Here is a 21,410-nt window from a genome sequence, read left to right as displayed (position 1 = left end):
CAAGATATTCCTGGAATACTTCATTCATCAATCTCATGAAAGCTGCAGGAGCGTTCGTTAATCCAAATGGCATCACCAAAAACTCATAATGCCCATAACGAGTCCTGAAAGCTGTTTTATGAACATCCTCATCTTTAATCTTTAATTGATAATACCCAGACCTCAAATCGATCTTAGAAAACACACAGGCACCTTTGAGCTGATCAAACAAATCATCTATACGAGGCAAGGGATAACGGTTTTTAATCGTCACCCGATTCAATTGCCTGTAATCAATGCACAATCTCAAAGTTCCATCTTTCTTTCTTACAAACAACACTGGAGCTCCCCAAGGTGAAGAACTAGGCTGAATGAAACCTTTATCAATTAACTCTTGCAATTGAATTTTCAACTCTCTTAATTCCGCTGGTGCCATTCTATAAGGAGTCAAAGAGATAGGGTTCGTACCTGGAAGCAATTCAATCGAAAATTCCACATCTCTATCTGGAGGCAACCCAGGTAAATCATCTGGAAATACATCAGGATAGTGTCTGACTACTCCGACTTCCTCCACACTACCGGAATCAACATCATTTAACACCACATGTGGCAAGTATCCCTGACAACCCTTGGATAACAATTTCTTCGCCCTTATGGCTGAAATAACACCATGCCTCACCCCACTTCTTTCACCCACAAATGTAACCTCGGGTAGTCCAGGACGAAGAAAAGTAACTGATTTCCCGTAACAATCTATATGGGCGCGATTATAATGCAACCAATCCGCCCCTAAAATCACATCAAAATCCACGATGTCTAACGGGATAAGATTAGCAGGCATAATGACATTATCTACCATCACTGGACACCCAGAGTAAAAACTATCAACATAACATTTATCCCCTCTAGGCATAGCAAACTCTAAATCAAACCCTAGAGGTGAAGGATGAGGTTGCGTTATTTGAGCAAATGTATGAGAAATCACAGAGTGTGTAGCACCACAATCAATCAAGACTCTAGCAAAATGACCAAGAATATTCAACGTACCCATAATCAAGTCTGGATGGTTCTGAGCATCTTGCAGCGAGATGTGGTTAACACGTCCCTGAGCTGGCTGTCGTCCTCCACGACCTCTGCCACTCTGGTTACCTCGTCCCTGGTGAGTACGTCCTTGACCTGCCTGGGCAGGCGGCCTAAACGACCCTGTACTACTAGCAGCAACTCCGCTCTGTTGGGGCTGACCCCCCTGATACCACTGAGATCCGCTAGCTGGCATAGACGGATATGAAGTATAACCTCCCTGATCCTGAGAATATCCACTCTGAAAATAAGGATCCTGGGAATAGTGATACTGTCCCGGAGCATAAGGAGCAGCATCACCCTGATAGTGATAAGCACCACCACGACCACCCTGGCCATAACTGCCTGAATTAAAGTTCTGTTGAGTCGGTGCTGATGTTGGCATAACAGGCTGCTGGGGCCTCTGCTGATTCTGGGGACAATACATAGCTCTATGTCATGTCTGACCACATGTAAAGCATGCACCACTGCTTCTCCTACATTCCCCATGATGTCGGAAATTACAACGGCGACATAACGGAGAACCCGAATTACCAGCACCACTAAAGCCTCTCTGACCAGAAAATCTAGGTCCATTACCAAACCTACCACCTCCTCTCCTCGGACCTGTGGCACTAAATCCACCACTGGAAGAACTCGAACTCATTCCACTTTTCTTGAAATTCTGCATCTGACGAGGTCCTGGAATGGAAACACCTTTACCTTTCTCATTTTTCTTCTGACCATTACCCTTATCCTCTTCATCCTCACTGTCCGGAAGATTATCAGAGTCTTCCATCCGGACCAGAATCTCAAAATACTCATGATAATCGGCACAGGGAAGTGCATTGGCAAACGTTCTGTACTTCTTCTTAGATCCTAGCTTGAAACGACGAAGCATTTCTGCTTGATTACCCGCTAAATCAGAATCATAACGGGATAAATCAGTAAACTTCCTGTAGTACTCATGTGCAGACATATTTCTCTGCTTCAGACTGGTGAATTCCTGTTTCTTGCGATCTATATATTCCGGAGGAACAAATCTCTTCATAAAATTTTCCTTAAATACCTCCCATTCGGCTGCCCTTTCAGGTGCCATGTGCCTCGACTGATTTATCCACCACGCAGCTGGCTCACGGCCCAAAAACCAGGTGGTAGTCTCCACCCATCTATTAGCTGGCAGGTTTCCCTGACTTTGCATCACTTGAAAGGTCTGCTCAATTCGATCCAACCACTTTTCTGCCCCTTCATAACCTTCATTTCCCTCAAAGGTTTCCAATTTCAGATTATACATCGTCTCTACGGGCGTTCTCTGAGGAGGACGGATATTAGCCTGAAAAGCTTGAGCCATTGCTGCCCCTAACTGAGTTATATCGGGGAAATTAGGCTCAGCAGCACGGCGAGGATCTCTACGAGGCGGCATAATTCTGACAGAAAACATAACAAAATCAATAGAAGAACTCATTAGTTATACAGGACTGCAACCTATGCTCTGATACCAAACTGACACACCCTAACCCGAAGACTAGGACGTGCTGGCCGTCACGTGAGTGTGACGTAACCATAACGCAAGCGGAAACGATTTAATAATAAAATACGAGTCAACAAAAAACCACTAATTGCAGTTATTTACAACCTAGCATTCTATGTGCATAAGAGTGTACTAAACACACATAAACAGAGCATAAGCATCTAGGTGCAGTCAAGTAGGAACATAACTATTTTACAACACCCTCGGGTGAATCCTACATTTATTTAGTCTGTCAGAACGCCGAAGCAGTCCTCGTAGGCCACCAACGCCTCAACTATCAACTAGAACCTGGAGGGGCGAAAAACAGAAAACGTGAGTGGGCGAAAATCAATCTTTTCCAAATCATTTCATAAATCCACAATTATAACCCCTTTTTGGAAAACCTGTATACTTTCCCAGAAAAATAGTATATAGCATATATATCTCAACTGTCTCAATCATCAATCTTATGACAGATTCAATAAAGAATGTACCATGCCAATTTCAACAGTTTAGTATGAATGCATTAACATAATATAATCAGGTAAAAGAAATAATCAATCGTAGGCCCTCTAATAGCCCTGAACGATTGAACCTAGAGCTCAACATCTATCAATCTCACTCTCTGCCGGAGTCACTCCGCGTGACCTGTCCGGCCTTCTGCACATAAGTCGGAACTAACTAATGTAGTTTGAACGACTCATGGTAATATTCGCTCTAGTGCTTCTCTCATCAATCATCTGTATACAATAACCTAAGGTCACCCACCAGTCATAATCTCACTAACACTCTACGACTGGCCCGTCGTACCCACTCCGCGTGGACTGTACGACCAGCATCTACTTGGATCCAAGGCGAGCGTGCGATGCGGTGAATACTATAAGCACTAAACCATGGTGCAGGATATGAGCTCAATATATCATCATCATCATCATAATATTAATTAAATACTTACCTGTGCTTCCACAGCACCATCATACATATATGCATCATACGACAGTTCATAATATCCATAATATTCTATGCATGGCAATCACATCATATTTCATTTCATTTCAATATACTTTTCATTTAAATTTGATTTCTGGGGAAATCGAGTATATAGGTATATATAAAAACAAATGCCCACTCACTGGTATGTCGCCGGGTCGTAACCCCCTTGACGCCCCTGGATGTGCTCGTCCTCGTTAAAAGTTCCACCTAGAAGTGAAATAACTTAAAACAATCATTTAACGCACATTTAACGCACCTAAACCAAACTAGGTAATTAATTCTTCATACGATGCTCAAATTGGGTATATGAATATACCACAGTGACCTACACAACCTCAGGATCATCCCCATATTTTTAAAATAATTTTTGGAGTCCTCACGCGCCCCCACGCGCCTGACGTGGCACGGACCTACGCGCGGCCCACGCGCGGCCACGTGACATGCACACTGACGGCTACAGTGAACGGCGTTAGAGAATATTCCGTCAAATCCTAGTATATTCCGTTAAAAACTAACGGTTTCCGTTAAAGTTAACTAACGGCGTCGGAATATTCCGTCAAACTTGACGGAAGATTCCCTGTCTTCTCCGGCGAGTCACCGGTCGCCGGCGACTGTTCGCCGGTTTCTGGAAAAATTTCAAATCTACTATTCTCCTTCGTTTTTCAACCAATTTCTTCGCATTTTATACCAAAATGAAGCATTTAACAAGTACTATCACGTTGGAAGGGTTTTAGGGCCTAAAAACAACTAGATCATACCTTCCAAAATTCCTCAATTTCGGCCAAACTCGAACCCGACGATCCCGACGTCCATTTTGTTCAAACGAGGCACTCCGAGCCTCCTTAGGACTTCCTAAGACTCGTGGTGATCTTGCTTTAGCCTAAAACACAACCAATTTTAAGTTCGTGAACAGTGTCAATTCACGGGGTGTTTTGAAACTAGGATTTCAGAAATGAAACTTACCTGAAACTTATACCCCCGTGCTCGTGAAGTTCCCAAGATCACGAAGATGATCTTAGATTGGACGTTGGTGCACGTTTGTGGTTGTTCTTGGTGTTTGTCCGAGAGCTTGAGAGAGTTCGAGAGTAAGAGAGAGAGAGTGTTTCTGAGGGAGAGATGAGGAAGAAAGAGGGAGAGAGACAACCTACGGGTTTTGGGGAAGGATTTCAGGAGGTGGGGATCCCACCTAAGTCCAATACAAAATTATTAGACCAAACAAATGTAAATCTAAACCCTAGTTTAAGATCTTAGTGTAAAACAAATACCAAATTTACGCACCTTAATCCCGTTTAAGGGCGTTTTTGTAATTTCACGTCCTCGGTATTTAGTAATTCTGGGACGGGCTGTGACAGTGACAGACATCCATCCAACCCAATAATATTTTTCTACGCATACAGAATAAAATGAACTTTAATTATCGAGTGAATTTTTTATCACCACCGTTCAATAATTGTAATATTTATTATCTTATTTATTATTATTGGACGAGTTCAAAATATAATTATTTAACAATAATAAATAAAGTAGTGAGCAAAATAATCCCTGAATTATTTGACAAAATTAATATGTATGGTTATTTATTGGTAGAAACTTTAATACTTGGGTCAAAATAATGAATTTCCAAATATTAACAGTTTGATGTTAGACGCATTCCAATCTCTGTCACATCATGGTAAGAAAATAAGGGAAAATTTTAATTAACTAGCTGCCATTACATTGAACTTTTAATAATTGTCTCAGTCAGAAAATTATTAAAGCAATTAATCCCTTAATATTTATATTTATTAAAGATCAGGCGGTCGGTTGGTTGAGTAGGCCATGGGTAAAGAAGTAGGTGAGGTGTATGTATGTCATGCTTCATAGTTTTGTAGAAATTTTTTATTATGCTGGGAATATAACTCGGTACATCACTTGATTAATAAAATAAAAGTCATGCAATTTTAATAGTTAAGGAATGCGTATTTGCTTGATGTAGTGAGAAAAATGTTTGTAAATGCATTTTGATTACGTCATTCGCAAGATACATATTACAAAAGTATGAGATTCATTCATATTCTCAAGCGATCCGACTGGGTGTGAGACTTTACTAAAGCACTTGTTTGATGTATTATGAGAAACACTTGTGTAGGACACTCCGATCACATCATTCGTAAGACACTTTTTATTAATGTACATACGAGACATCACAAACACTATATTTTATTCTTGTTTGACTTCGCTCAATCCAACCGTGTTTGTGAGCTACTAGGGAAACTCTATCAAAATTTCTCTCTTGCATGTATTTGCTAACACTTATCACGTCACATATTATCTTGTGATAAGAGAGCTTGTAATTAAATGCACAAATTTTTATTCTGCCAAGTTTTATGTGAGGATTCGATTTGAATTATTGTCTTGATTTTTTTTAGGGTAAATTACACTTTCATACCTTAGGTTTGAGGTCTATTTCAATTCCTTACAATATATTCAAAACATTTCACTTTCATATCTTAAGTACTATTTTATTTCAAAATAATACATCTGTTACATTTTCTATCCATTGATCAGTTAAATGATGATGTGGCTGCCACATATATGCCACGTGGCTTCCAAATGTCTGCCACGTGGCAAAAATTTTTTTTTTATTTTTTTTTTAAAAAAACCTAAATCTTCTAAATATAAATAATAATTATAAAAATATAAAAAAAAGCTGAAATAAACCACCCCCGTTAACCCCCCAAACCAAAATCCAGAAACCCAATAACCCCAACCCCCCCCCAAACCAGAAACCCAGAAACAACCCCCACCCGCCCACGACCCTCCTTGCGTACCCCCCAACCCGTGACCCTCTCTCCCTCCGCACCCACCCTCTTCCCTTCTCTACACACCCCCACTCCTTAAATCCACACCCATTCCACGAACTTGGTGATAGAGAAACGGGATCTAGGGTTGTTTTTTTTTGTTTTTTGTTTTCTAGGTTGCAGGGAAGAAGATGAAGATGGGGGAGATGGGTTTGGGGGTTGCGGGGAGAAGAGAGGAGGATGAGGGGGATAAGGTTTTAGTGTTTTTTTAAATTATTATTTTTTATATATATTCTACGTTGCAGGGAAGAAGATGAAGATGGGGGAGATGGGTTTGGGAGTTGCGGGGAAAAGAGAGGAGGATGAGGGGTATAAGGTTTTAAGTGTGTGTGTGTGTGTGTGTGTTTTTTTTTTTTTTTCTGGATTGCAGGGAAGATAGGGGAGATGGGTTTAGGGGTTGCAGGGAGATGATATGAGAATGAGGGGGATAATGTTTTAGTTTATATATATATATATATATAATTATTATTTATATTTAGAAGATTTAGGTTTTAAAAAAAAAATTAAAAAATTATTATTTTTGCCACATGGCAGACATTTGGCAATCACGTGGCATATATGTGGTAGCCACGTCAGCATTTAAATGATCAATGGATGGAAAATGTAATAGATGTATTATTTTGAAATAAAATAGTACTTAAGGTATGAAAGTGAAATGTTTGGAAGATGTTGTAAGGAATTAAAATAGACCTCAAACCTGAGATATGAAAGTGTAATTTACATTTTTTTTATATTCTGCCATTAATTTCATGTGGGGATTCAATCTGAATTATTGTCTTGGTTTTTTTATATTCTAGCATATTTTGTATGGTGATATATGTGAAAGAAAATGATGATAACGAAAGACCTATCTATGGTAAACAAAATATATGTAGAAATTCCAGTGTTGACTAGTCTTTATCATCTGATAGCAAATCTATGATACATCATGCATCCAAATCAAGTCAATAATTGTTAAATAACTCCAATTCCATCCATTTGAATGTACACCAGTCAATTTCCCCTTCCTATTTTCAAAAGATGAGAAATTCAAAAGCGCTTTTAGGTGGTAAAAGTGTTTTATAAAGAAGAATATGGTATGTGCTTTATTTAAAAAAAAAAAAAATTTGTGTTTCTGATAAAAATTTGGTTAATATTTAAGGAAAACTAATGAAAAGAGCTTGAAAACTTTGAGTTTTAATGATAAGGACAAAATAAAGGGTAAAGTGAATAGTACCAGGATTGACTTTTTAGTGTAAAAATGTGGTTTTTCGTTAAAGTGAACAGTACCGGGTGCTTTTCGTTAAAGTTTCCTAATATTTATGATAACAAGAGTCCTAAGATAAACGCTTATGAAAAAAAGTGTTCCGACCTTATAGAAAACTCAACCGAACCCTTAAGAATGTAATGTTTATCATTACACTTAAAAAATCATGTGTTCGAATCGCTCCACTTCCAAAATAGATTGTATCCGGAGAAAAGAAGATAGAAGTATGAGCATGGGCCTTGTACGTCAGTTGGGTAGTCATGTGCTGCATCTGGATTCTGCACACCACCCATGCAACTATCATCCTTTTTCAAGATTTTTTGGACTTCACCAAGCCCCAAATTTTATTAATGCTTAAAACCCTAAACCCTGCATCCATAAAAAATGCATGCAGTAGCAGAACTGAGAAACCCCATATCCCCTACGATGCATGGACACGGTGGTACCCCTCATATCCCCCGTGTCGTGTCATGTTCCCTTGTGGTCATACAGCAATTCTTCTTGTTCATTTGACGTATTCCCATATCGTGTTGTATCTTCGTATATGTGTCCGCATATTCATGCATCGTAGCAAATATCACACTTAACAAAGGTTAATCAGTAACCAACTCCTAATTTAGTGCCCTTCAGTACAAGTATAATTTGTCCCCAATAGTTTTTACTTCCTGGGGGATCATCATGAGTTAGAACAACGAAATCAAAACAAGGACGATTCATGAGCATCAGATATCAGTAAGTCAGAGACCGCTGATCCCATGACATGATCCAGTCCACTTTTCCCCGTCATTGTCCACCAACAACTTAATCAAATTGTCGTTGAATCCATTCAGCAACGACACGCCTTTTTTCCGCTCTTTTTTAGTGTCCAACTCGTTGTACTTGCCTAGGGTCAGATTCCAATACACAAGCTGTGTGGCACCACATTCCCGTTCCCTTTCTTCTTAAACTTGCTCTCTATTGCCTTGTAATCGCTCGAGGCATCATCAAAGTGAAGGTGGTTGGTAAAAACAAACACCTTTTTTTACCATACTAAGAAGCATGGATACGCCAGGTTAGTGCCGTATCACGTATCGGGTACTCGATATGGGATACGTTACGACTCGGATACAACTCTGATATGAATCTCTGTCGATCGTTGACTGACGGATGGAGTATCCGACGGTTTGGATACAGGTATTCCCCTGTGCAGTGGAAGACAGCGGCCTTGACGCGATCTGGTGGAAGGCCTCGCGAAGAAGATGATCAGCAAAACCCTTTGCCTCTTTAAAACGTCATTGTTCATTGAGTTTTCCAGGCATTTTAAATACGAATTGTCGTCATTTGTTACTCTATACCAAAATGACACCACATCCTATCTTTTATTGGGTTTAAATGGGACTAAAGCCCAACAACCCGAACAAAACCATATGCCCTCTTTGAATTTTTTGTCATTTAAAAGTATGTTATAAATATATTTTTATTATTCTATAAATTGCCGTATCGACCATCATATCATGTCGTGTCTTCATATCTATATCCGTACTTCATAGTTGATGAACTTGGCGGTGGGAGTAAAGTGAGACGCAAAAAAATGGGTTAAGGAGGTAAAGGGTCATATGATTTCCACGGGGCAATGCGAGGTTTGACTTATGTTGCAAGGGTTACTAACATGATTAAAAATTATCAGAACTTTAACGAAAAGCTCTCGATACTATTCACTTTAATGAAAAATCATATTTTTACACTAAAAAGTCAATCTTGGTACTATTCACTTTACCCTTTATTTTGTCCTTATTGTTAAAACTCAAAGTTTTCAAGTCATTTTCATTATTTTTTTCTTTAAATTATTGAGTGGATCGATTTTGGTATAAAGAGAAGATCCTAGATAATGAAGGAAGGGTTTGGTCCCTAGCTCGAAAATAAAAAATAAATATTAAAACTTGATTATTATGCGAAAACTCCAAGCAGAAACATGCAATATTCTTGAGTAGGAGAGATTTTTCAGTATGACCGGAACACAGGTTAGTATACCACATGTCACTATATAAATAGTGAGATATGTGTGTTAAAAAGTTAATAACTTTAAAAAAAAAAATTCCAACTACTTATATAAAAACACGTGGTGTACCACCCGTGTTCCGATAACAATGAAAAAATTCTCCTTGAGTTGGGGGTTGAAATGGCGATTAGTTCGTCAGAGCATCTTTTACAGTACAATGGAGAACAAAATATGATCCGTCGGGCCTCCTTTGCATATCCAATCCAATGGTCAATGTTATGGATGTAAGACTCAACTTATCATAAATATAAGTTAAGAGATTAAGCTCATGAACCACAAATTTATACAAGTATTAAAATCACAATGACAAACTAACCTGTAAAAACGGTAGCAGAAGAAGCCAAAGTAGACTTCTAAACAGTGCACCTTCTCCTCTCTTGCAAAACCAAAAGTATTCAAACTAACAATAGGTCTTAGCTCAATATTGAGCGTATATTTTGTGAGAGCAGTGCCCACTATTTATAATAGATTAATCCCAATAATTCACCTATTAGAATCACCATAGGATACCAACCATGAATCCAAACATATTATGAGTGCATCAGCAAAATAGACTTCCAGTCTCACAAGTACTATGATAATCTGAATTAACCTACAAGAATTAGGATAGTTTTAAGCTTTCTAGCAAGACTTTTCTATGTCAATTGAAACATTACGACCGACCATAATATTTAGTTTCATACTCATATTCTAACAATGGACACATTAAACCATGATACAGATTCACAAGTAGCAATGGCTGCAGTGATTTCCTTAGGGTTTGCTGGGTGCAGGAACCAACAATGCTAGAATTGCCGGCATGCTTCGCAATCTTTCGAGCTATTACTACAAAGACGATGGCCTTCTTTTCTGCCTAGTGCCTGCGAATTGCTCAAGGTCTTGTACATTTGGGAAAGGGTTTCTTAACTTAAATGCAGACCAGTCTGATCGCTTTTTGCTATCGCCAAAGTAGTCTGATCGCTTTTTGCTATCGCCAACGGCACTTGGCGGAATCATAAGCATACTGCATGCATGTCTTGATACGGAAGACATCAATATGTTCTCTACTTTCTTAGTTTGGTAATGCAGTCGAGAATGTTGCTGACCGTCGACGACAATCTCAAACCATATATTGTCCGTCCATGTCCGAGTTAGCCAAGCCGTTGATGTTGTTGGCCAGGCTGGTCGTCCCAAAACAATCACTGGTTTCCAGACCCACTCAACACCCGTTCTTCTTGCTGCCGGTGATGGGAGCAGAGCTCGTTACTAAAAGGTCTCTCCCCCTGTCTCCCATCTCGGAAGGATTTATCATCTTGAAGGAGAATCCAGAGTACGTCCGGGAAGATAACTAGTTTTGGCATCAATTTGGATGAGGATTGGTCCCACCAGTGGAAAGGAGTGACCAATGCTAAATTTTTCATATGCGACAACCAGTTTAAGTTATTTGGTTCGAATTCTTTACTTATTCTAGCAAGATGTGTCATACTTAATCTATTTATATAAGCAAACAGTAATGTTTTCAAGTTATTTTGTGTGTGAAAAATAAAATATGAAATAAACGAATTACCAAAAAAAATGTAAGAATCACAATTACATTACTAATTCTTCCATAGCTCACATATCGACATGGTCGATCATCCACTTATGACCTAAGGAGATAATATTCACATATCTTTGATGCTTTTCATACACCACCTTTAATTTTTGGACCTCGGATTTGAGAAATCAAACAGAAACGGCGAACATAATTTAACATAGACGAGTGAGAAGTGAAAAAGAGTGTGGATGCAATGTAATATGTATGGGCGCGCGCATACGCACACACGCACGCATATTCAAGTGTCGCTTGGTATGCCAACCACCGCAAATTAACGGCATAAAGCATGTCATTGACATGCTTAGCCTCATTTTTTGTCGACAACGAGCATGGCTAGCGGAAGCCTATGCGCGTAGCAAGGCATGCTGCGCCGATCCTCGCTTTTTATCAACAGCAAGCGAGACTAACGCACGCCCTGACATGCCAAATGTGCACAGATGGAATGTCGAAACACATTGAAACTCTTTAAACCATGTCAAGTGCCTTTTTATTGACATTTTCCTGCACAATAAGCTCCCCATAGTTAGTCTATGATTTTGAGAAGGTTCTCCAATGTACAGAATAAAAAAATCTCGCCTGGTTTTTTTATTATGATTTTTCCAATTTCCTAACTGAAAAAAAAAATCCCATTCTCAAATAATTCTAAATTTTTTTTCTCAACATAGATTGCATTTTCATTTACATCACTGCAAAAAATATCATGCAAATTCCAAATATTTTTTTCATCACCAAATAGAACTCGTCACAAAGGTTAATGTCTCATCTTACCAATGTCATAAAAGCATAGTATGTTATATACGGGTTGGTACTATGTGTTAGGTTCTTCCTAACCCGTCACCACGAAAGCTTGGCCTGACCTATGAGATATTTTTTATTGAGTATTCCATGACATCTGCCAGATATTTTGGCTCAAATTGCTAAAACCTAGACCACTGGCAAGAGGACCCCGTTTCTTGGTGTGACGTGCAGAGAATCAAAAAATCATAGTTGCATAATTGGGCATGATTAAGAGGGTAATTAAGACTCCAAGTAATCTTAGACGTAATAATTTCGAATGCAGAAGATTCACAAATATGCGTGGTATCGAAAAATGACAGGCATTGTGTTAGAAAGGAGTTGTTGGGACGTACTTGTATAATATCAACCAGATGTGGACCGTGGGATCTTAATTATTAGGGTTCATCATCTTCCTCCATTGACATCGATCGAAATTGCCAGTGTGACCAAAAGAGAGGCGAATACAAAGAGACAATCACTTGCAATTGTTGCTATCATATCATGTGGCCAGATGGGGACCAAAATGTTGACCACTGCATTTGTCTATCACCTCATTGGATTCATACGCCTCTCTTCATAGCTCAAGATTTCATGTTCTATCACATATTTTAGGGTTCATGAATATATCTCAATCAAGAACCGATATTATTTCGATTTTAAGGTTAATTTATGCAAAAATCTCTATCGATCAAGAACGGATTTTACTTTTGGAATTTTTTTCCTAAAAATAATTTCCAGACGTGCTTACACTTTAAATGGTAATTTTTAGTGTTGTGACATCCTTTCTACACTTCTGCTAGAGGAGGTATTGAGTTCATACTTTGCGTCGGCTGAAGATTGTTTTATTTTGTTTTTATTTTTCATTTAAACCAACTCCCAGTGTGTCAATTTGCAAAGGAAATTTAGCATAGCTTATGATAAAAACAAGATAAAATGGGGCCAAATATTATTGAATTCTAAAAGTGCATGATGAAACCTATTAAAGGATAATATGAGGGACTTGTCTCTACAATTACAATTAATGAATTTTTATCATTCAAATATTATCATCGGTAGCCGTTCATTTTTTTATGATCGTCTCAAGATCATATCTTTAAAAATCATTAATTTGAAGATTGTTTAGTCATACATATGTGTTAAATCAACCAACGGTTTTGGTAACAAGTAACATTTTCATAATGAACTGACAATTTATTTTATGCATATGAATAGCTAAAAAATCTCAAAATTGAATTTTTTTTTTGCAAATATCATCTTAGACGATGATAAAGAAAATGAACATCCCTATTATAATGTTCGAACAATAAAAATTCGTTAATCGTAAGTGAGGTGACAAGTAAGTCCCACAATGAGAGAACGCAAGCATTATCCCTTGTCAAAACCTCTAAATAATAATATAGACTTAACATAAACCACACGTCAGAGATAGAAAACATTATCCACCAAAATCATGATGATCAACCAAATATTCATTTGTAAATATAGTTGTTACTTGTTTGCACCATAATCCAAAATTAAGATCATTAGCTCATGCGCTTGCTTCCACCAACTTTGATCTCGAAGGAACAAGATCCAACATGATTTAATCTACAACAATTTTAATTTTTAGTTTTACAAGTTCTTACTTACAACCGGCCGTATCTCTCTCGCAAAAAGTTGACCACAAGAAGCAATCAATAATAACTCAAGCTATCACGCTCTATGTACTGTGTATTTATATGTACACGATCCTCTAACTATATCTCAGTAATTCGTATTTCTCTTCTCAAATATACGTCACATGAGGACGTATATATAAAGAAATGTGAATACCTAACCCTTGGGATGTTGGATGTCCATGTCCACTACAATTTGACATTTGGATGATAGATTTCCGTCAAAGGGAAAACAATAGGAAGGAACCAATGGAGCATAAGAAGGTTTGTAGAACTAGATTTAGAAAGAACTTCAACCGTATGGGGTTATTGAGTTGTGGGGGTGGGTTGGATCCCAATTCCACATTATAGGTTGGGGTGGGGCAGAAATTGAGAGGATTGTCTCCACTCCAACCGACTGGGCCTGTAGAAACTGATCAGAGCTCAAAGTTGGTGGCATTGGCGGCAATGTACTTGGCATGGAGAGGGAAGAGAAATTTTACATGAATTGGGAATATTTGTCATGTAATTATTATTTCTCGTGCTATGTTATGGATAGTTTTTAAAAAGATCGATAAGTAAGTTTGTGGAATATCAATGGATATATCGAAAACAATATTAATATCAATTGTCTTCAAAAGAAATGATGAAAACTTGCTAAAAAATGTAGAAATTTAAAATGAAACTTTAGGGAATGTCAAACACTAGTTTGGACGAAATATAAGAGTTTCTCCGATATTTTACCAATATATAGAAAAATGGACAAAATCTGTTGCTTTTAGCCCAAATTTAAGAGTTTCTTCGACATGGGACGTCATCTTCCCTTTTCATATCTTTCTTTGATGTTTTCACAGAAACATCAACTGTAACGAAAAAATTTCAAACACTGGTTATAGATAGCGATAGATTATAATGTCACACTTGTAAATTACATTAATAAACAACAAATGCACATGTTATAATATGAATACAAATACAATAATAACACGGCGTAACAGTGTTTTGGATGCATTGAAAATTCTCTTTTTATCTCTCTCGAGGATAGTGAAGACAATCAGCATTAAAATGGTACAACAAAGTAGATGATCAAGCACGATATCTTTTGGCAATCTTAGGGATGGGATTGGGAAAGGTGACAAAAACTTGAGAGTTGAGAGAGGACCCAGTTTAGCCTAATTTTGCTTGCACTTCCAAACAAGGGAGGGCTTCTATTTATGCAGATATGTAGTAAGGCATGCATGTAGAGCTTCTACAATTTGAGAGAGAGAGAGAGAGAGAGAGAGAGAGCGATGTGGACAAATACCAGAAGACCTAATTTGCAGACCCACCACCGTCCCATGCGCATGTGGAGCTGTTTCCATCAATATAATATTATATATTATATAATTATTATATTTTACCCTATGTGTTCATGAGTCTCCCTCACTCATTGATGCAATCGCAATCGATACCACTTATTTTCACTCGATCATTTTCAGTGCCTGACAGTTTTGACACTACCCCAATGTCTCTATTATTTTTGTCGCAGTTCTGGTTTTGATCAAAACCAACAACAACCCTTGATTTGTGCTCCCTAGCTAGAAATGGAGATTTATTTTATTTAAAACTTTATATGATTCATGACGAATACTAACAACATTCTTATTCGAATTTTTAACTCTTTTTCTCATCTTATAATGTTTCTGGATAATCTTAACTGTCTATTTTTTAGGCCATCACCCCAAGCATGTCAAAAACCATTGTTTAGTCACTTAACAGCTATCCAAGAAATAAAAAAACTATGTTACTCAGTTAAATACTTGAATTACACCAATATTAATTAAACGGTTAAGAACGCTTTTTGATTCATGCAATCCTACAATATTGCAAGATAAGTAGAAAAGACGGGAAGGAAGAATGATTAGGTATGACTCAGAAGGTTCGTAACATGCCCTCTAGTACACATATATGGTAAAGTTAACGATATGGATAGTTTTGTATGTATAAATAATACTATTGTTCCCCTTTTATTGTTAATCAAAGTTTTTTTTTTTTTTTTTTGGTAAAGATTGTTAATCAAAGCTAGCAATCAAGATTTCTACTTTTCTATCTTCTTAAGGGCGCACATATACGATAGGGAGCAGAATAGTGTTATTCACCCATTTTTTTCCTCTCACACATTCTCATTAACTTTAGGTCATTAATCGTTTTCAATTCATTCGATCTGACGGTTAAAAATTAAAATCAATGTATGAAAAATAAAAATAAGTGTGTGGATATGAGTACCATAGGAAGAAACGGAGCATGATATCCACATACCTATTTTTACTTTTCACACATCTCTTATTAATTTATATCATTTCATATTCTTCAATTCATTCGATCAATGATCAAAAATTAAAAAAAATATGTGTTAAAAATAAAAAGAGATGTGTGAAAGAAGAGAGAGGATCCTTGTCGGATCCTCTTTGTAAGGATCACGGAGATTCTTCAATCACATTCATTCATTGTACATCGTACGTTCAGTTTTTGTCAGGTATTGTTTATATTTAATTTTAAATAAAAAATTTATAATAATTTCTGACCGTATAATGTATAATGAACGAATATAATTAAAGAATTCTCAGCATCCTTACAAATAAAATCAGACGAGGATCCTTCTGGGTGAAAGAAATATCTACAGGTGTGATGTGGTGACAATTTTGACAATTGCCATTTGCTTGGGACAACACTGTCATTCAGTCAATTGAGATTGCAGACTTTGATAGAAGGACTGAGACTTTGGGCTCCAAAAACAGTCAAACTGCGTTTGATTAGGACCGTACGACATGGGGCCTTAAACATTATATCACAAATTTATTACTATATAATATATATGCGTAACATCAACGGCTAGCAATTAAGCATTATTATACATCAATCGTCTAATCAGATGCATGCATTTCAAAGGGTAGGAGGGGTTAGATGGCCACTGTATTAGACACTTGGTGCAATAATTTTTCGATCGTTGTATGCGTTGGATCAATTAAAATTTGAATTCGAGGTTGGTTGGTTGATTTCTTTGCCAAAATGACAAGTTTCATGATCATAAATAGGAAAGTAATCATTTGTTTTTAGTTAGTAGGGAAGTTTCGTTACTGAATATAATTAGGGGCACTAATGTGCATCCATCAACCTCAAAATGGAATTTACAATCTTAACACGTCCTTTTTATATGTAGAATATGTATAGGTGATGGGGGAGCGGATTAATTTGTGAGTTAATATGCTCTGATATCATAAAAGAAGTTGATGTTTCACTATAAAACTAATATACAATATGTAGAATAACTTATCTCTTTATAAGCGCATGCTAGGTCACTTAAGGAGTATAATTATCTGCCTTCCAAATCCCCTCTCCGCCCCTCCGTTCTCACTTTCCTCTTTTTATTTATCTCTATAAATAAGTCAACACAAGATATTGATGTGGCTTAATTGTGATAGTTCAAATACAGGAGATTGAAAAAAAAGGAGAATATGACAGGAAAAGAATCTTACTCCATCCCTTAATTTCTCGAGAATTCACACTCTAAACAACGCTAGCTTTGACTTGTGTGTGATTTGCTCCCCCAAACGGTGGTAAACAACCAAGGATAGCCTTCTTAATTCTATTTTTTAGGAGCTTAATTATGTAGTACTCATTGATCAAGTTTTGTCTAAAATAGTTGGCAATATGCCTCATCCAACCTCCTCCTTTTGGCAATACGATGCTTATTTTAATGACGCAGCCTTCCCATCCAAGTTTTGATGATAAATTGTTGGCTAGAGAGGAAGTCGTGAAGGTTCCACTCCCGCATGTAGTAATTCAATTTTATTTCTAGTGCTTGGCAGTTGGCGCTAGAAGAATATGTAATAAGAGATGGAGAAATATCATGGAGTCATTCATATCAATAATTTAGTGCAAAGTTACCAAATTCAAATCCAAGATAAAAGATCCCACTAATTGCTTGGGGACATTGGTCCATGTTTTTGTTTTCAAATTTGCAAAATATTTGTAAATTCACCACATGTGGTTGTAGTATGTTCCAAGTTCACCTATTAAAGCAGTACGTGAGCTGGGTTCACAATGTCGTGAGATATTTCGGTCCATATGTAGTGGAGGTGTTAGATCATTGCGAGGATTTTCCCTAGTACGTGAGGACCATGAAGGACGCATATTTGGTGTTTATGAGTTGTTACACTACTGGTTTCTCATCCAACACTTATATGTTTCATACATAAGATTGGCTTCAATTGATTCCAGAGGCGAAGCCACATAGGAGTAATACTAGGGAGATTGAGTTTGCAGACAAATTTTCTAAATTAAAGAAAATGGAAGTTGATGATTGAATTATTAAGTAAGCATTGATAAACATGCTCATTTTCTATTGGTGACACATCATTTAATTTGTAAATTTTGTCTACAAATTTAATTTTACTCAGCTATATAGTGCCTAAGAGCATGCCCCACCTCAAATTTTGTTGGCCATGTTGTTTTAATTATCATCTTGTTGTATTTGCTCTCAATCTAAAATTTCTTATTTGCATCTCTCTACATGTAACAATAACACTAATTTTCATTATACAATGGACGAATCACCATAACTAACCAATAATAATACTCTTTTGTCTCTATTTTACATATAAATTCTAGAAACACGACAAGGACGTCACGTATGAATTAAAATCTTAACTTCGTCGCTGAATCTATATAGCCCTCTCATTCTAAAATATAAACGGTTTAAAATAAGCCTACACAAGAAAAATATAACCTTCGCTTATCATGTTGTTAATTAACCTTAACAATGTAATTATTTAGATTATCACATATGTAAGGGTACATCGTAGACCGTACATCAGAAAACAACTTCAAACACACGAAGCCTCTGAACAGGAGGACAACATCACGTCAGATACATCACACAGTAACCTCCACGTACTTTCCAGAACTCACCACTAGCGTTCCGCAACGTGGCGCCCTCTCCACCAGATTCTCTCCTCTCAGCCGATAAAATTAGGGTGGCCGACAAGGCGGCAATCCCGCTCCCCTCTCGCCGTCCACGTGTCGTCAACCAACGGCTCGATCTTATTCCTCTCCCACGATTTCACACTATTTTGATATTCGTAAGGCCATTTCGGTCTTTTTCGGCACTCCGAGCATTGGTCAGTGTCGCAGTGTCGTTTGCGTGTGTCGTGGGGTGAAATTGGTAATTTCCGATAAAAAAAGAATGAGTTCGGGAAAGATATGTGAGAGGGATATTTGTCGGCGTTCGCAGCTTACAATTTCTTCTTCGCCTTCCAAATCTCTCTCTCTCTCTCTCTCTCTCTCTCCCTCCTCACTTTCTCTCTCTAGAAGAACAACTCAAAACAGTGTGTGATAAGGAAAAGATTGCACACTCAAAGTACGCAAATGTGAGCGAAGTTTCCCGGAAAATTCAGCAATTCCATCAGCTTTTTCCCAGAAAACTCAAAAATCGATCAATTTTCTCGGAAAAATTCAGCAGTCTGTCAACTTGGGTAATTGAAATGCAAGACATTCATTCAGTGAGAGGTGGAGGGAGGTTCTTCGGGGGCTCGGGAGGAGGAGACCCGCGGCTGAGACCGCATCAGCACCCGAACCAGCATGCCTTGAAGTGCCCGCGGTGCGATTCCCTCAACACCAAGTTCTGCTACTACAACAACTACAACCTCTCCCAGCCCCGCCACTTCTGCAAGGCCTGCCGCCGCTACTGGACCAAAGGCGGCGTCCTCCGCAACGTCCCCGTCGGCGGCGGATGTCGCAAAACTAAACGCTCCAAGACGAAAAATTCATCTTCGTCATCGCCGATATCATCTCCGCCGCCTCCTCCACCGCAACCGAGCAGCGCCGATCAGAACAAATCCAGCTCTCGTTCGAGCAGCGAGAGCTCCAGCCTCACTAATACCACCGCGGCCGCTGCCACTGCCGCCACGGAGGCCGTCTCAGAGCCGTCTTCGACCGGCTCCGCTTCCAACTTACTGAGCAATATTCATAATCCGGAATCCAATTTCTTCATTTCTCAGGGCGGCGCAAACGGTGGCTTTGAGCCCGGCGCTTCGGCGGCAGCGCTGCTGGAGCATAGTACGGAGATTAACGGAATTTTCTCGGAGATCGGGAGCTTCACGAGCTTGATCACGTCTTCCAACGACATGCCGTTTAGCTTCGGAAACATCAACGGCTCGCCGTTTAATCAGCAAGGCAACCATGATCATAATCAAGTTCATCAAACCCAATGGGGGCAGCAGAATCAGGGAGTGAAGATGCAGGAGATCAGCGGTGGATTGCTGGATCAGACGGCGCAGGTGGATCTATCAGTGTTCCAAAACAGATCCCACGTCGGAGGAGGAGGATTTGGATCGTTGGATTGGCAACCGGGATCAGGTGATCAAGGTTTGTTTGATCTTCCTAACACCGTTGATCAAGCATACTGGAGTCATAGTCAATGGACTGATCAAGACCACCCGACTCTCTACCTCCCGTAAAATCTCTCTCTCTAATTAACCATCGATTTAAAAAAAAAAATCTCAAATTTGGTTAATAGAAATTTAAATTTGAGAGGGTCTTTTTATGAAAATTATGAATATATTATGTAAATTTTTATATAATTATAATTTTTTTTCCTTGGTGTTTTTTTTTGGGGGTTTAATTTGATGATTTTGGAATGTGTTTTGGGTTTTCTCTTGCGTCTTGAGGCTCATCTGCAACTAACTTGGTGTTAGTGTTTAATTTTGATTTTGTTTTTTTGGGTTTGTCTCTCATGTATTTCGATTTGAATTAATCAAATATATAGAGAGAAATATTATAATTGCTTACTTTGATCTTTGTGTTTGGGATCACTTTCTTCCTTAATTTCAGCTTTTTTATGAAATGTTGTTTTGAATTTACGAGGATGAAATTCGAACTTTAGGTATAAGCGGACGCTTTGATTTGGTTAAGATGGCGTAATCTAATTCATGTCCTGCGTCGAGGACCTCGGTTAAGTTATTCATATCTGCAGTAGCTATCTAGTTACTTACTACTGTTCTAAAAATTTCCGCTAGCTCCGTGTAGATGCTACGCGGCTCGCCAGCATTTGAAAATTAAAAAAAGTGTGTCTGGATCTGCTGAGGTGTCCGCTTAGACCGCACAAGCACCCGCCTAAATCCTCTAGGCATTCGCCTAAACCGTCGACTCATCTAAGTACCCGCCTAGGTTGCGACTCTTATGGATAGAAAATAGATAAATTTTATTTTACATATTATATTTTTAACACATTATAAGGGATTGGTTGAATACTTAAATAAATATACATTATATGTTTATTTTCAATATTTTCATTATTTTTCAATATTTTATAATATATATGTCATTTATTTTATAGTTTATATATATTTTAAGTATAAATAGATATTTATTTACACGAAATATAATAAATTTATTTAAATCCGTCTAGTACATCTAGATGTTAGGTTCTCGCCCGTCATCCGACTATCGTTTTAACTTTTTTTAAAACCTAATTTACTACAAACTCAAGTACGAGAAGACGAACGGTCCAATTTAATCAGCTTGCTTAACTTCTGCCATGCTTCGATAATTTCAGTTAATTTACTCATATATGCTTAGTCTATTTAGTCACTTACTAATTATAATTAGTAGCTCTTTTTATTTTGGTAAAATAATTAGTTGCTCTTTATTCAAACAGGAACTTAAGGATTTGGTACGTCATCAAGGATTAACAGTGAAATGGCGGCAATTTGGATGCGT

General features: G+C 37.9%; 2 protein-coding genes and 1 pseudogene across 2 annotated transcripts; 2 read left to right on the top strand and 1 right to left on the bottom strand.

The window, feature by feature from the left end:
• Window positions 1-1,495: 1,495 nt before the first annotated feature.
• On the bottom strand, window positions 1,496-4,804 carry LOC126627022 (uncharacterized). Its single transcript, XM_050296444.1, has 4 exons — window positions 4,505-4,804; window positions 3,682-3,748; window positions 2,788-2,857; window positions 1,496-2,465 (listed from the first exon to the last, which is right to left on the bottom strand). Exon 4 carries the CDS (start codon window positions 2,459-2,461, stop codon window positions 1,496-1,498), a length of 966 nt encoding a protein of 321 aa, XP_050152401.1. The 5' UTR covers window positions 2,462-2,465; window positions 2,788-2,857; window positions 3,682-3,748; window positions 4,505-4,804.
• Window positions 4,805-10,361: 5,557 nt separating this feature from the next.
• On the top strand, window positions 10,362-11,171 carry LOC126625635 (26S proteasome non-ATPase regulatory subunit 2 homolog A-like; annotated as a pseudogene).
• Window positions 11,172-18,908: 7,737 nt separating this feature from the next.
• On the top strand, window positions 18,909-20,479 carry LOC126627025 (dof zinc finger protein DOF5.4). The gene has a single exon (XM_050296447.1). It carries the CDS (start codon window positions 19,175-19,177, stop codon window positions 20,147-20,149), a length of 975 nt encoding a protein of 324 aa, XP_050152404.1. The 5' UTR covers window positions 18,909-19,174; the 3' UTR covers window positions 20,150-20,479.
• Window positions 20,480-21,410: the final 931 nt, after the last annotated feature.

Source organism: Malus sylvestris, chromosome 6 (genome assembly GCF_916048215.2).
Source record: "Malus sylvestris chromosome 6, drMalSylv7.2, whole genome shotgun sequence".
Classification (NCBI taxonomy): Eukaryota; Viridiplantae; Streptophyta; class Magnoliopsida; order Rosales; family Rosaceae; genus Malus; species Malus sylvestris.
Note: the sequence above shows the minus strand (reverse complement) of the source record. Positions and strands in the feature narration are given on the sequence as shown.

What these genes read in the sequence shown, in the direction of transcription:
- LOC126627022 (XM_050296444.1), bottom strand. Translation starts at nt 2,461, where the DNA reads ATGCCGCCTCGTAGAGATCCTCGCCGTGCTGCTGAGCCTAATTTCCCC.
- LOC126627025 (XM_050296447.1), top strand. Translation starts at nt 19,175, where the DNA reads ATGCAAGACATTCATTCAGTGAGAGGTGGAGGGAGGTTCTTCGGGGGC.